General features: G+C 43.1%; 1 protein-coding gene across 2 annotated transcripts in view; it reads right to left on the bottom strand.

Moving 5' to 3' along the window:
* LOC110537558 (rab GTPase-binding effector protein 1) overlaps window positions 1–11,449 on the bottom strand; it is a 31,667-nt gene extending 20,218 nt beyond the window's left edge. Inside the window, exons 1-8 of one of the 2 annotated variants that reach the window (XM_090192424.1) lie at window positions 11,084–11,449; window positions 9,279–9,407; window positions 6,936–7,139; window positions 6,420–6,583; window positions 6,014–6,133; window positions 5,591–5,726; window positions 5,260–5,438; window positions 1,172–1,279 (exon numbers count right to left, since the gene is read on the bottom strand). In XM_090192424.1, coding sequence (XP_090048550.1) covers window positions 1,172–1,279; window positions 5,260–5,438; window positions 5,591–5,726; window positions 6,014–6,133; window positions 6,420–6,583; window positions 6,936–7,139; window positions 9,279–9,407; window positions 11,084–11,288 — 1,245 coding nt within the window. In that variant the 5' untranslated portion in view covers window positions 11,289–11,449. The remainder of the gene's footprint in view (window positions 1–1,171; window positions 1,280–5,259; window positions 5,439–5,590; window positions 5,727–6,013; window positions 6,134–6,419; window positions 6,584–6,935; window positions 7,140–9,278; window positions 9,408–11,083) is intronic. The other variant, XM_090192425.1, reaches the window with a different exon arrangement.
* Window positions 11,450–16,627: the final 5,178 nt, after the last annotated feature.

Here is a 16,627-nt window from a genome sequence, read left to right as displayed (position 1 = left end):
CAAGATAACCCATCTACCTGACAGGTGTGGCATATCAAGAAGCTGATTAAACTCCAAGATCATTACACAGGTACACCTTGTGCTGGGGACAATAAAAGGCCACTAAAATGTGCAATTGTGACACAACTCCAATGCCACAGATGTCTCAAGATTTGAGGGAGTGTGCAATTGGCATGCTGACTGCAGGAATTTCCACCAGAGTTGTTGCCAGAGAAATGAATGTTCATTTCTCTACCATAAACCGCCTCCAACGTCGTTTTAGAGAATTTGGCAGTACGTCCAACCGGCCTCTCAACCACAGACCGCGTGTATGGTGTTGTGTGGGCGAGTGGTTTGCGGATGTCAACGTTGTGAACAGAGTGCCCCATGTTGGAGGTGGGGTTATAGTATGGGCAGGCATAAACTACAGACAACGAACACAATTGCATTTTATCAATGGACATTTGAATGCACAGAGATACCGTGACGAGATCCTAAGGCACATTGTCGTGCCATTCATCCACTCCCATTACCTCATGTTGTACCATGATTATGCACAGCCCCATGTCGTAAGGATCTGTATACAATTCCTGAAAGCTGAAAATGTCCCAGTTCTTCCATGGCCTGCATACTTACCAGATATGTCACACATTGAGCATGTGTAGGATGCTCTGGATCGACGTGTATGACAGCGCATTCCAGTTCCCGACAATATCCAGCAACTTCGCACAGCCATTAAAGAGGAGTGGGACAACATTCCACAGGCCACAATCAACAGCCTAATCAACTCTATGCAAAGGAGATGTGTCACACTGCATGAGGCAAATTGTGGTCACACCAGATACATGTTTTTTTAAAGCTATCCACCTGTGACCAAGAGATGCATATCTATATTCCCAGTCATGTGAAATCCATAGATGAAATTGATTTCCTTATATGAACTGTAACTCAGTAAAATCTTTGAAATTGTTGCGTTTACATTTCTGTTCAGTATACCATTTTGTAGCCCATCTACTTTTATACAATGTAAAAAACACTATTTCAGATTTTGTTGCATAGGACGGAATCCAGGTGGTGGGTCAAATATACAATATGAACGAGAATGTTTTATGGAGCGGTTGACCTCAGAGAATCGTGTGCGTCTGGAGTAATGTGCTCTCGGTAAGGTGTTGGTGACGTCATATCCCCCTACCTCTTCAGTACTGAGCCCAAGAAATGAGTCTTCTAAAGGTTCGGTTTCTGTCCCGTCCTCCTCGTTTTGCTCCTTAGCCTGGATGATCCTTTCATTATCATCCTCCTCCTGGGGGGAAGCAAACAATGTCAATAAATAGTCTGAGCATGTAAATACGACTTGTAAACAATGTTACACTTTGACAGGGTCTTTCTACCTTATCAACTGGCTTGCATTCCCATAAGTGCACAATATCCTGTTGATAAATGTCAGTACACTGTCAAGCTGACACAGTATTTACTCTATTTCTCATGTACCGTCTGATTCACCCTTGCACGGTCAACCCCCCCACACCACACACACACACACACCCCTCTGACTCTGGGTGTGAGTTAAACCTGGGATGATAAACCTAAAATGACATACAACAACATTGCCTTCCTCTTACTGAAGCATTTATTGTACGTCTGATAAGTCACAGCATTCTGGGAGTATATCATTTATTTCTTACCTCTTAATATGGAGTTCATGGCACTGTGACGGAGAAGTCCGTCACAGGCCCCAGGCAGCATTTGGTACACTAACACGCACACACACCCTCATCACGCCTCCCTGCTCCATTATCAGCTACGTTAATAATGTGGGTCGACATAAGTTAACGTCCCCATCTTAGTACATACATTTCACACTTACCTCCCATCAATAACCCGGTTATGGTATAAAGAACATACAGATAAGCTTTCATGTTTAATGTAGGCAATGTTTATTATACTCATCAATGTTATGGATGAGCACTTTGTTGGTTTGGTTCTGTTCCTCTCTCCATCACTGTAGCTTCCGGGTATGCTTGATAAGGACCAGAGCTAAGGGAATCGGGCTGACTTTGTAGTGCCTGTCCCAAATGGCTCGTTAATGTAAATGGGCATATTAAAAGACACCATGTCAGTAGGGATATGATTTTGTAAATGTTATATTGGGATATTGTTTCATAAAAAATATGTTGCAATGTATATACTTTAGTATGTTAAGTTGAATGGAAAATGTTGGTTTGAATAGGTAACTGCTTAATTAATTAGTGTTAATTGTTCTGATGGGTGGGGCTACCCCTACAAAAGGAGCCTCTCTTTCAGTTCATTGAGGAAGGCATTTTGGATTGAGCTGTGGATGGGGCAGCATTGTTTTAAGCTGTCCCCATCAGGTATACTTTTGAAGGCAGTACTGTTGTTTTTCTTCTGGAATCACTATGTAAATAAACACCCTTGCACAGAATAACTTTTGCGGCTCCGCCATCTTTTTATTTTGATAGAGGTTAGGTTTTCCAGTTTAGCCTTCTGGCCTACTCTACATGACATATGGTGGCAGCGGTGGGATGGCGCACCGCAAATCAGTGAATTCATCCCTCCTCTCAAGGCAGGTGAAAAGTTGCTGGAAAAGGGCTACCATGGTTGGGTGTGGTTCTGGTACCCCAACTGCTCCTTCAGTCAGCTGGTCTTTTATGACTATCTGCTGGTTCAACTGGTAGCTCAAACGGTTCTGGTTGTGTTTGGCCCCTTGGTCGGGCTCCTAGTTCCTCATACTTTACCTCTCCTTCACCAGACGATTCCATGGTGTTCCACCCCGTTTCAACTTCAGGTACCTTTCCTATGTCACGTAGAGTAGGCCAGAAGGCTAAACTGGAAAACCTAACCTCTATCAAAATAAAAAGATGGTGGAGCCGCAAAAGTTATTCTGTGCAAGGGTGTTTATTTACATAGTGAATAAACACTCTTGGAGTGGATCAGGGACAAACGCGCCATTTGCAGTTAATAGGACTACATCTAATTTATTTATAAATCCCAAGCATCAGTAGTTGTCACAAAGTGCTTACACAGAAACCCAGCGTAAAACCCCAAAGAGCAAGCAATGCATTAGCATGGTGCCTAGGAAAAACAACCTACATCAAGTAGCCTAGGTCTAGAAAGTTGTTGTAGGACATGAGTTTACATTTACTGATAAATCAATCAATCAATATAGCAGCAATATTGGATTCAGAGTTAGCAATCTAGCTAAGTGTTTTGAGGTGGGGAATAATATAGTGGCAAGAAAAAGTATGTGAACCCTTTGGAATTACCTGGATTTCTGCATAAATGTGTCATATTTGTCACAATGACACGAAGGTGTGTTTACAATAATTTGTGTGTTAGACAAAAATAAACTACGTTTAAACATTCACACAAAAGTATGTGAACCCCTAGGCTACTAACTTTTCCAAAAGCTAATTGGAGTCAGGGGTCAGCTAACCTGGAGTCCAATCAATGAGACGAGATTGGAGATGTTGGTTAGAGCTGCCCTGCCCTATAAAACACTCACAAAATTTAGAATTTGCGATTCACAAGAAGCATTGCCTGATGTGAACCATGCCTCAAACAAAAGAGATCTCAGAAGATCTAAGAATTGTTGATTTGTATAAAGCTGGAAAGGGTTACAAAAATATCTCAAAGCCTTGATGTTCATCAGTCCACAGTAAGACATATGGTCTATAAATGGAGAAAGCTCAGCACTGTTGCTACTCTCCCTAGGAGTGGCTGTCCTGCAAAGATGACTGCAAAAGCACAGCGGAGAATGCTCAATGAGGTTAAGAAGAATCCTAGCGTGTCAGCTAGACTTACAGAAATCTCTGAAACATGCTAACATCTCTGACAAGTCTACGATACGTAAAACACTAAACAAGAATGGTGTTTTATGGGAGGATCCCACGGAAGATGCCACTGCTGTCCAAAAAAAACATTGCTGCACGTCTGAAGTTAGCGAAAGAGCACCTGGATGTTCCACAGCGCTACTGGCAAAATATTCTGTGGACAGATTAAACTAAAGTTTAATTGTTTGGAAGGAACACAATACTATGTGTGGAGAAAAAAAAGGCACAGCACACCAACATCAAAACCAACTGTAAAGTATGATGTAGGGAGCATCATGGTTGGGGCTGCTTTAGGGCCTGGACAGCTTGCTATCATTAACGGAAAAATGATTTCCCAAGTTTATCAAGACATTTTGCAGGAGAATGTAAGGCTATCTGTCCGCCAAAGTGGGTGATGCAACAGGACAACGACCCAAAACACAGAAGGAAATCAACAACAGAATGGCTTCACCAGAAGACAATACGCTTTCTGGACTGGCCCAGTCAGAGTCCTGACCTCAACCCAATTTAAAATGCTGTATCATGACCTTGAGCGGTTAACACCAGACATCCTAAGAATACTGCTCAACTGGAACAGTTTTGTAAAGAGGAATGGTCCAAAATTCCTCCTGACTGTTTGGTTGAGTTTATTGCTGCCTAAGGTGGGTAACCAGTTATTAAATCCAAGGGTTCACATACTTTTTACACCCTACACTGTGAAAGTTTACACAGTATGTTCAATAAAGACATGAAAACATATTGTTTGTGCGTTATTAGTTTAAGCACACTGTGTAAATATTGTTGTGACTTAGAGGAAGGTCAGATCAAATTTTATAACCAATTTATGTAGAAATCCAGATAATTCCAACAGGTTCACATACTTTTTCTTGCCACTGTAGCTTACTTTATTTAACCTAGTTAAGTCCATTAAGAACAAATTCTTATTTACAATGATGGCATACCCCGGGCGAGGCCAATTGTGTGCCGCCTTATGGGACTCCCAATCACGGCAGGATGTGATACAGCCTGGATTCAAACCAGGAACTGTAGTGATACCTCTTGCACTGAGATGCAGTGCCTTAGACCACTGCGCCACTCGGGAGCAAGATGTCGGCAAATTCTCTGAAGATCCCAAAATAAATCTGATATTTCTGGATTTTATTTTGCCAGGTTGCCCTTCAAAATGTAAAATCATGCATTCCCTAGATATGTTAGATGAAATAGCTTACTTTTTCAACATAGGCTACCATCAGTTCTTACTTGGCACTGAAAGCATTTTGTCTAGAGCTCTGCCGGTAATGTAAAATAACTGTCCATAAAGACATTTTGTTTTATCGTTGTATTTGTAATCAAGCAAAATAGTTACATTCATCACAATATGACTAAGTCCATATCACCCAGCTCTAGCACTTCTGTAAAAAAAATAATGGTAATTTATCGTTAGTGTGCGTACCTGGTCCCTCTTCTTGATCTCCTCCACCTGGCGGAGCTGCTCGGAGGAGAGCACGTTCTCGATCCTCTGCATGTCCCTCATCAGCAGCCTCTGGGACTCCAGGAACTGGTCGTTGGCCCGCTGCCACGTGTGCTTCAGCTGGTTGTGCTGCTGCCGCTCCAGCTCCAGCAGGTGACAAACTAAGAAAATATGATATTTAGAAAATGGGGGGGGAGATTGAGAAAAGTGGAGGTAGAGAAAGAATACTGTGCTGTACTCTTGTATTGAAGTCTCATCTTTTTTCCTAAAGTTTTACAGCATGCATTTGAATAAAGCTTTACAAGTGAGTCACCTTCATGGAGCTCTTTACGTAGTTTCTCTGCATCCTCCTGAAGGACAGACTTCTGAGTGTTGAGCACCGCCACGTACATCTCCAGGTCTGTGCGGCAGGATTTCTCTGCTTCCAGGACATGATTGAGCTCCTTTACCTACAGAATGAAAATTTGTCATCTAACTCATATGACATATTTCAACTGTAAGACATTTTTAGACATTTTTTCCCCCCTCTGTATCACTTCAGACAGTTTTCCCTATAAATGTCATAAATAATCAACACAAAAACATGTTCCTTTGCAAAGGATATAACCCATACCTCAATTGACATTTTGGATGGATAACATTGTTTTGTTGATAAAATTAGCATCATGGAGTTTTTGTATTGTAAAAGTCTAACTTCCACAGCATCCATTTTCCTTTCCAGTCCCCGTTGACTAACCTTTGAGGCTTCCAGCTCCTTTACCCTATCCTCTGCCATTGTCAGCTTGGCTTTCAGAGCTGCCATCTCCTGCTCCATGGGCATCACCACCGACCGCAGCTTCTCTGCACCTTCCTGAGCCTTGGGGGAAAAAAGACATTCAAATCAAGTCCAACTCTATTGACCTTGAATCAAAACAGACAAATAAGTCAAATCTAAAACAAAAGTGCTCAATTCCATTTGAATTCAGTCAATTCAGGAAGTAATCTAAAATTATAATTCTTGTCAACGCTTCTCTATAAGAAAATTTATTTGGAATTGGTATTTCTGTTTCCTTCCTGAATTGAAATGGAATTGACCCCAACCCTGACAAAAGGATACATGTACTCTGATGACCCCCCCCACCCCAGGTGTGAAACCAGCCTACCTTTTTCATGTCGTTCTCCAAGTTCTCTTCCTCCTGGCCACCCTCTGAGAGGCGGTGTCTCAGCTCGCCCATCTCCCTCTCCACCGCCTCCCTGTACTGGTTCCATTGAGCACGCTCCTGCTCCAGGCGCTGGTGGAACTGCACCTCGTACTCACGCACTGTGTCTGAGGGGAGGGTGGAGGAGGTGAGCATTGACTGGTACTGTGTTGAAACTGATCCTCAGTGTAAAGCGTAGCAGTTCATTTCCAACCAGGCTTATCACTGCTTAACTCTTCAACTCAACTTATTTAGCCACAGAATTGTAATCCTATTCTATTTTAATGTCTGCATGTCAGGCTAAGATGATACGTCATCAAGGCTGTAACAGAATGAATGACTGCCTTTTATGAAGGCCTAGACTAGACTAAATGTTACATGGGTTACAGCTTTTCTGAAAGTCTTCCAACAGTGTCACCAACTAGATACTGAATGGCAAAATGAGAGCCAGAGGAGGCAAAGTAGAGTTCACCTAGCTACCTTTCATGATGGCCTGTAGGGAGGTCACCTCCTCCTGCCACTGTCCCTTGACCTGGTCAACGGCCTCCTGCTTGGTGCTCTCTGACACAGTGGCCACTGCCTTGATGTTCTCCATGTCTGCCTGGGCCTGTTCCAGCTGGGCCTGGACACGACTCAGCTCCGACTGGGCCCCCTCCAGAGACGCTGCCTGGCTCTTCAGCTCCTCTGGGGAAGAAAATTGAGGAACTGAGGAAAATACAAGAGTTACCCCATGATAAGGCCGGATATATTCCAGGAGACCAGGGCCCGGGCGCCGAAGACGTGGATGTCGATTAAGGCAACCCGACGCACCTCTCTGAATCAGAGGGGTTGAATTAAATGCGGAAGACATTTCAGTTGTACAACTGACTAGGTATCCCCCTTTCCCTCTCCCATATTCATGAAGTTTACAATTAGCAAAATGGCATGATAGTCAACATCCCTAGTTCAATGATCAAACGTTTTAAAAAATCTGGTAAAAAAAATAATAAAGTGACGTGAAATCACAACTCAGATATGGTCCTGCATATGACCGCTAGGGGGAAATACAGTTCTGACTACCGACCAAATAGCGCTCATCTCCATTGCAAAGGCCGTGGGGATGGCAGTCCAAGAAGGAGAGTGTGGCTAAGATGCACATCTCTCTCCAAACAAGCGGTGCACATTCATTGTTTCATAACATGCAAATTGTTTGCGTTTGACTGTTAGTGTCTGTCAATTTTCCATTACATAACGGTAAATATAATACTGGTGATATACATTATTTCCTATCACTTCTAATAGGCAATGTGTTTGGTTAGGGTCATTTCTGTTAATGCATTCAATATATTATTATTCCTCATTTATTCATTCTCAGAGTTGACATGTAGTTTGCAGAGTGCACAACCTATGCTACACTTGTGAGAAACAAGTTTTGGGTTATTTCATTCCATTTACAAGCTGTCAATTTAGTTATTGTTTTTTGTTTGGTGCGCTCGCTCCTGTCAATGTTGAATAAGGACACGCACCTGATTACGCATAGAAGTAGGCCTATAGGCTACCTGGCCTGCACGCAAAAGTAGGCATATAAAATGTTCTCATTAGAGGATCTGATAGTATTTCTGATTGGTTTAACGCACCACGACTAATGAGCTGTGGTGCTTTTTTCCCCACAAACAGCAAGAAAACAAAGTCTATTTTTACATCCATTTAGAATGTCAATATTTCAATGTATTTGAAAAATCTTTCGATACCCTCTCTGCGAGAAAGGAAAAAATGTCATGCTCTGATCCAGTGGAAACTTATCCCTTGAGCAAATAGCCTACAGCTGTGTATGTCCCGAGCTCACTGGAGCTGGAAATTCTGAGGGCCCAGAATATTTTATACAATGTTGCAAGTTTGTTAGCACAAGCTTCAGGCCAGACCCAAGTTGAAAGAATGTTTCAAGTTTGTTGCAGACACGCCATGCGTAGCCAATGTGATTTATAGGATTATTTTATTAAAATCTGAATATTTTCTACCTGCAGGCTGCAATGTTTTTATTTGTTGCCTTTATGTAGGCTATTTTTAAAAAGTTGGCATTAAGTTACTTTTTAGGTTTGTATCATTTTAATTTGGATAGAATTTTGATTAACCACATGACAATGATTGAGATACAGTACCTAAACTTTATTCAAATGAAATTAAACTGTTCCACAAAAATGTGCATATAAATACCATAATGGCACGCAGATCAGAATAATTTTTTTCAACATGAGAAAGGTTGCCGACTCCTCGTGTAGCCTACTACCTCCTCGTGTAGCCTACTACCTCCTCGTGTAGCCTACTACCTCCTCGTGTAGCCTACTACCTCCTCGTGTAGCCTACTACCTCCTCGTGTAGCCTACTACCTCCTCGTGTAGCCTACTACCTCCTCGTGTAGCCTACTACCTCCTCGTGTAGCCTACTACCTCCTCGTGTAGCCTACTACCTCCTCGTGTAGCCTACTACCTCCTCGTGTAGCCTACTACCTCCTCGTGTAGCCTACTACCAGCAACTTCAGAAGAGCAGAATCAGCTGAAAGCCAGCAGGAGCAGGAAGGTTGAGTCGGGTTAAGTTTTTTTTTCTTCTTCCTTCTACCACAGATGCGGAAGGGAGATATCAGTGGATGCAGTGGATTGAGAAGCAACCCATGCAAGAAAATATATATCTCTAGCTTAAAAAGACAGCTTTTGATGGGGATGTTTTTATTATGTTAGACTTCTGCAGGGAAATGGAAATTGTAGGCTAAGGGGTGTTTCAATTAAGTTTTTTTTCTAAATGTTAATGATCCCCAATTCAGGTCACACCCCTACATTGAACAGTCACCTTCTTTGGACATGTAGAGCTCTTTGAACTTGGCCCGTTTCTGGTTGAACTCAGACTCCAGTTGTTGTTTGAGCTTGAAGAACTCTGCTCTCTCCTGCTCCAGGGCTGCCATTCGCTGCTGGAGCACCACTAAGGAAGAGGACAAAACAGGAACACTAAAGAAACTTCCAGAAATAAAAAGGTATTTCTCTTTACAACCAGCAGCCTGAAAGAGGGGATGTTATTTATTTTAAGGGGGAATCTGGTCAAAACAAGTATTGCCCAGGCAGGACTGAGTGGGAGGGTAATTTGGTCTTCACTTCAACAATAAGCACTGCTGGTGGACAAAGAGCAAATCAATCTCACTAATTGTAGCCAATCAAAAAGGATGACACCTGTGCAGTACAAAATACAAAGCAGCATTCTAGGGGCAAGATCTATTAATGACTGTATTGGCATACTGACAGTGCCAGCAAAAGGTTTGACCATTAAGACACGCAAACTAAACAAAGATCTATGACATGAGCCTACCAAAGAACAAACTCGAGGTTTTCCAAGTTGTTCAGAGATTCAAGTTTATACATAAAACAACATGGGGTGCCTGAAAAGTAACTTCCCTGGTGTCCAACATAATGGTTATATAGCCTACTTCTTAGAGTCAATTTCCAGCGCAGAAAGTACACTAGTTGCAAGTTCCAATCTTTGATGATTTGGGGCTTTAGGCCTACTTGAGGTATAGGCCCATCTGTCCAACTAGCTTTAGGCTACATACTGTACAGTTTTTCCCCATTCTTAATAATGCATAGCCCAACTCACTACTCAAAAAGACAACAGACCAATCTCAGTCGTTATGGAGAGCATAAACGTAGGTTTCCTAAGAAATCAATATGACTTGGAAAGCATGCTTGAATGTTAAATAAAATTGCATTTGAACTTAAATCTACCGATTGTCTGGGGTTGGTCCTTCAGTGGGTTGGAATTTTAGACAAAATATCCACAGTAAAGTATTATTTATCCGACTTTTTAGAGCGTCGGTACTACCGTTGAAATCACCGGGCACATGCGCAAATTCATGTAAACACCGGCATTGTCGTGACAGATTTCATTAGCTCCATTACCAGATTTGGTGTAGCTAGTTAGAGAAAATAATCCTTTCAATTCAATCATAGGCTCAATGTATAAAGACATGTTGGCTTACAATTTATCTGTGAAGTGTGGCTAACGTTACTAGCTTGCTAGTGAACTAAACTAATCTGGAGCAAAACGTCACACATTGGCCCGTCCCCAAACCGTTACCTGTATAACTTTAGGGCTAGACGCTACATTTTGCAAACCAGGGCAGGGGATGGAGAACTAAATGACTGAATATTCATGCGTCACTAAAAACTGTTTTCTAAAACGTTTGCTACATGTACAAATATAACCACCACTATCCAACTTCCACTCCGTCGAATAACTCGCATACCCTGTCAAGCGCTGCAAAACAACAATGACAGCTAGCTAGCTAACGTAGTTAGCATCAACACAGTTCGACTATCTAGTAAGCGTCGTCTGTGGCTAAAATAGATCCAGACAGATGGGTCAGCAATCATATGCCATTCTTATCGCGCAAAATGTAACGATGCATGTATTTTCTAACAAAGTATGCACATCTAGTTTGGTGCCCGTGAAGCTCGCTATGTATTATATACATCCATTGTGAAATAATGGCCAAGTATAGGTAAGGTTGGTGCTAGCTAAACCGAAGATTCACAGGCCGCTTATAGTATCTGGATTAGCTCGAAACGTCACCACATCATATACTTCCAAAAAAGAACAAGCTTTACCGTCGTGCTGGGGCTGCCGGGCGGATTCCGTGGCCTGTTCGGCCATGGTTTCCAGGGAGGTGGAAATGCTATAACCAGCTTGGTGTAGGAGAAAACTAGATAGAAGTGTCCAAGAAAACAGGCTGCCTGCTACATGGAAGGCAACATAATTGGAGAAACAGCTCTTTTTCTTCTTCGGCGGTTGACATACAACGTTATGGTGCATTACTGCCACCTACTGCACTGCAGTGTGCCAGCGACAGGGTGAAACTAAATCCTACCAGCCAGCCCTGTTTCTCTTAAAAACATATTTGCGACTGTATCGAATGACGTTCTACTCAATATACTATATTCAACATACTCAATATAAAATTGACTGTATCTCCTTCTCCCTTATACTAGATCTCAGCCTCTCATACTGCCCACACGGTATCAACACATGCCCCACTGTCTCTGTTTCCTTGCAATAATCATATTCCTGTTGGATGCTTTCCAATCACATTTAAAGTCTTATTAATTTTACATTTACATTATAGTATTTAGCAGACACTCTTATCCAGAGCGACTTACAGTTAGTGCATTCATCTTAAGATAGCTAGGTGGGACAACCACATAGCACAGGCGTAGAAAGTACATTTTCTTCCTCAGTAACATAGCTATCAATAGAGTCAGAGCTAGAATGGGGGGGGGGGGGGGGGGGGGGGGGGGGGGGGTCAAGTGCAAGTCCGGGTTAATTTTTATTATTTATTTTTGAGGTGATGAGGATTATTTAAGATATTGTTTGAAGAGGTATGTTTTCGGAAGATGGGCAGGGATTCTGCTGTCCTAGCTTCAGGCGGAAGCTGGTTCCACCATTGGGGTGCCAGTACAGTAAAAAGTTGGGACTGGGCTGAGCGGGAGCTGCCTTCCCGTAGGGGTGGGAGGGCCAAGAGACCTGAGGTGGCAGAACAGGGTGCTCAGGTTTGGGTGTAGGGTTTGAGCATAGCCTGAAGGTAGGGAGGGACAGTTCCTCTTGCTGTTCCATAGGTAAGCACCATGGTCTTGTAGTGGATGCGAGCTTCGACTAGAAGCTTTGCAACGACCATGACAACCAGGTGTTCTCGGACTATGAGAGAAAACATAGTTAAATGAAGAAAGAGCAGCTGGAGTAGCAGTGTTCTCTGGGGTGATCCATGTCTCCGTCAGGGCCAAAACGTCAAGGTACTGAAAGGCAGCATAGGCTGAGATGAACTTGATGTTCTTGACAGCAAATAGGCAGTTCCAAATGCTGCCAAAGACCCGGAATTCCACATGGGTTGTGCTTGCAGGGTACACTAAATTAGAAGAATTGCAGCCAAGGGGTGGGGAGTGTCTGTAAAGCCTACAGAGAGGAAGTGTGAACAGGTATAGAAAACACACACATAGTTGACAAAGCTACAAGAGAGCTAAATGAGAATCTATAAATAAGTAGGTAAATTATTCAAGTGACCGGCTGTGTCCCCGCCTCCCCTCTTCTGTCCTTTCCTGCCGAACTCCCCTCCCAGACTTCCTCTGTACTTGAAATAAATGACTGCCCTTAGTATCTATATTCCACTGCTCCCGCCATCTTTGCACCATCACTGTTCATATCAGGCCTTTTGCCTCTGCCTTGCTCATTGAAGCTACAACACAAACATCCCCACTACTAAGTACTTGTATAGCCAGTACAAGAAACAGCTCTTCTTTACATTTGTATTGGTGGATCGCAACCAACTGAAAGGTGGAACCATCCTCCTCTAATGTCTTCACTGCCTCAGCATATGACAATCTTCTGCTCTACTCTGACTCTGGTCACTTAAACCTGCCTCTCTCGCACCGGACACTTCCGATCTCCAGCAACATGGGCACCCCTACAATTGACATACACAACTTTATCCACCGAAACTACACAATCCTATGTCCCATGCCTTCCTGCACACTTCCCATATCTCCTTCCTATATACTGCTGCAACATGACCATGGAACAATGCAGTGGATTCGGCACAAAAGCTCTAACAGGATAACTAATATATCCTTACATGACTTTGTTGGGTAGAGACTGACTCAACACTCAAAGGGACTGACAGTGACTCCTCTGTTTCACCACGCTCTCCACTGGGTCTGCCATGCACCAAATGGCAGGCATCACAAACACACGGAATCTTCAACTTCAATTGCATAACATAATGAATGCTACCCCAGAAAACACTCCTTTCAATTGTGCCCTGTTCCTAAGAGCAAAACAAGAAATTGATATTGATCTACCTACTGTACTGGATTGTGAGGCTCCTGTGTTTCCGCCAATTATGTATATAAACCCTGGATTGCTGATGCTATGTATTGGCCATTGAGAGGCTTCGAAGCCACCGGTCGGCCATATTGGCACTCCCGAGTATGAGCAGTCCTCCATACGAATGAATGGAATTCTACAATATTTCAATTAAATGTTTCAAGGACACAATTAAATTAATTGTAGTATTTTGTTCTTGAAGTGGGGACAGTAACATTAGAACCTAAATAAATAAATAACTTTAAGGAAATAAATATATTTTCATGTTTTACTCGCATAATATAATTTAAAGTATGCATTAAGGTGTCTGTGATATAATACATGTGTCAAAGGCAAATGTAGACATTAATAAATGGATTTCTAAATATTTTTAGTACAAGATTACCAAACTGGCTGTGCAGTAGGTTAAATACAGCAGCCCCTGTCAGTCATTCAGAGTTAATACACATCATTGGTTTCCACCTACTGTTCTGGAGTGTGAATTCCTCACACTTCGTGACACGAAAGAGAGGGGCAAAAGGATGCGGAAAAGGGAAAAAAAATTGCCCTACCAACTAACCCTACACCCATTAAAACCTCACCACTATTCAACTACTTGGCCCTATCTGATCCAACATCAGGCCTGCAGCCAGAACACTATCGTTTAACACACCTTGTAACTCCTCTGCAGTAAAATCTCGTACACCCAAGTACTTCCCTGCCACCCCAACATTTATTCTCTGTGATTTACGTTCTATTTCTGTGGTACAGTAAATAACCGTGGCTATGAACGCTAAGAAGCCAACCTTACTGAAACACAGTATTCCTATCACTCTATATTGGCCACGACCTACTCACAGGGAGCTTCTTAGGATCCCTCGCCCTGGACCCATCTTCCTTTATTACTCTCTTGATTGCCTCAGCAAAGGACACCTTCTGTTCTACTCTGATCCTGGCAACCTCGACCTGCCTTTCTTTCATCAGACACTTCTGATCTCCAGCACCATGGGCTCCCCTGCAGTTAACACACACATCTTTTTCCCTCAACACTACACATTCCTTTGTCTCATGCCCTCCTGTACACTTCACATATAAAAATCTCCTTCCAACACACTGCTGCAACATGACCATAAGTTTGGCACTTAAAACGCTGTAATGGGTTTGGTACAAACGTCCTCACAGGATAACTGGATAACTGACACAGTAATGGCGCCGAAAGAGTTGGCCGCGGTTTTACGATCCTGTAACCAATTGTGCTATTGTGTATGTTCTTTCGCATTATTTGTAACTTATTTTGTACATAATGATTCTGCCACCATGGCTTATGACTGAAAAGAGCTTCTTGATATCAGGGCAGTGTTTACTCCCCCGTACTGGAGGAATTATTTTCTTCAACGAGTCGGACGGGAAGGATTTACTCCAGACACCATGAACGACGGTCCGGTGCCCTGTAAGGATCCATCGCCGGGAGGGTAATCTACCTTCACCATCGGTACTATTAGCCAACGTACAATAAATCAATAATAAAATAGACAAACTACAAGCACGTATATCCTACCAACGGGACATTAAAAACTGTAACATCTTATGTTTCACCGAGTCGTGGCTGAACAATCACAATATTAACATGCAGCTGGCGGGTTGTAAGCTTTTTCGGCAGGATAGGTTTTACTCTACCTCAGGTGAGCATCTCATGATAAGCTGAAGACCACACTGTTTACCAAGAGAGTTATCATCTATATTTTTCAGAGCTGTACATATACCACCGCAGACCGATGCTGGCACTAAGACCGCACTCAATGAGCTGTATATGGCATTAAGCAAACAGGAAAACGCTCATCCAGGGGCAGCGCTCCTAGTGACCGGGGACTTTAATGCAGGGAAACTCAAATCAGTTATATCACATTTCTATCAGCATGTTAAATGTGCAACCAGAGGGGAAAAAAACTCTAGACCACCTTTACTCCACACATAGAGATGCGTACAAAGCTCTCCCTTGCCCTCCATTTGTCAAATCTGACCAGAATTATATCCTCCTGATTCCTGCTTACAAGCAAAAACTAAAGCAGGAAGCACCAAGGACTCGGTCAATAAGAAAGTTGACAGATGAAGCAGCTACAGATGAAGCTACAGCTACTGTTTGCTAGTACAGACTGGAATATGTTCCGGGATTATTCCAATGGCATTCAGGAGTACACCACATTAGTCACTGGCTTCATCAATAAGAACATCGATGACGTCGTCCCCACAGTGACCGTACGTACATACTCCAACCAGAAGCCATGGATTACAGGCAACATCCGCACTGAGCTAAAGGTTAGAGCTGTCGCTTTCAATGACCTGTACTCTTACCCGAAGCTTATAAGAAATTACGCTATGCCCTCTGACGAACCATCAAACAGGCAAAGCGTAAACACACGACTAAGATTGAATCGTACTACACCGGCTCCGACACTCATTGGATAGTACAGATTACAAAGGGAAGCACAGCCACGAGCTGCCCAGTGACACAAGCCTACCAGAGGAGCGAAATTACTTATATGCTCGATTCGAGGCAAGTAACACTGAAACATGCATGAGAGCACCAGCTGTTCCGGACGACTGTGTGATCACGCTCTCCATAAGACCTTTAAACAGGTCAACATTTACAAGGCCACAGGGTCAGACAGATTACCAGGACGTGTACTCCGAGCATGTGCTGATAAACTGGCAAGTGTCTTCAGTGACATTTTCAACCTGTCCCATAGTCTGTAATACCAACATGTTTCAAGCAGACCACCATAGTCCCTGTGCCCAAGAACACCGCCCCAACAGGTCCACAGATGATGCAATCTCTATTGCACTCAACACTGACCTTTCCCACCTGGACAAAAGGAAAACGTTAGAATGCTATTAAATGACTGCAGCTCAGCGTTCAACACCATAGTGCCCACAAAGCTCATCACTAAGCTAAGGACCCTGGGACTAAACACCTCCCTCTGCAAGTGGATCCTGAAAATCCTGACAGGCCACCCCCAGGTGGTAAGGGTAGGTAACAACACATCCGCCACTCTGATCCTCAACATGGGGGCCCCTCAGGGGTGCATGCTCAGTCCCCTCCTGTACTCCCTGTTCACTCATGACTGCATGGCCAGGCACGAATCCAACACCATCATCAAGTTTGCCGATGACAGAACAGTGGTAGGCCTGATCACCAATGAGAAAGCCTATAGGGAGGAGGTCAGAGACCTGGTTGTGGGGTGCCAGGACAACAACCTTTCCCTCAACTTGATCAAGACGACGGAGATGATTGTGGGCTA

The sequence above is a fragment of the Oncorhynchus mykiss genome, chromosome 12 (genome assembly GCF_057628025.1).
Source record: "Oncorhynchus mykiss isolate SJ-2025 chromosome 12, ASM5762802v1, whole genome shotgun sequence".
NCBI classification, from domain to species: domain Eukaryota; kingdom Metazoa; phylum Chordata; class Actinopteri; order Salmoniformes; family Salmonidae; genus Oncorhynchus; species Oncorhynchus mykiss.
The sequence above is the reverse complement of the archived record's forward strand: the minus strand, read 5'-3'. Positions and strand labels throughout refer to the sequence as shown.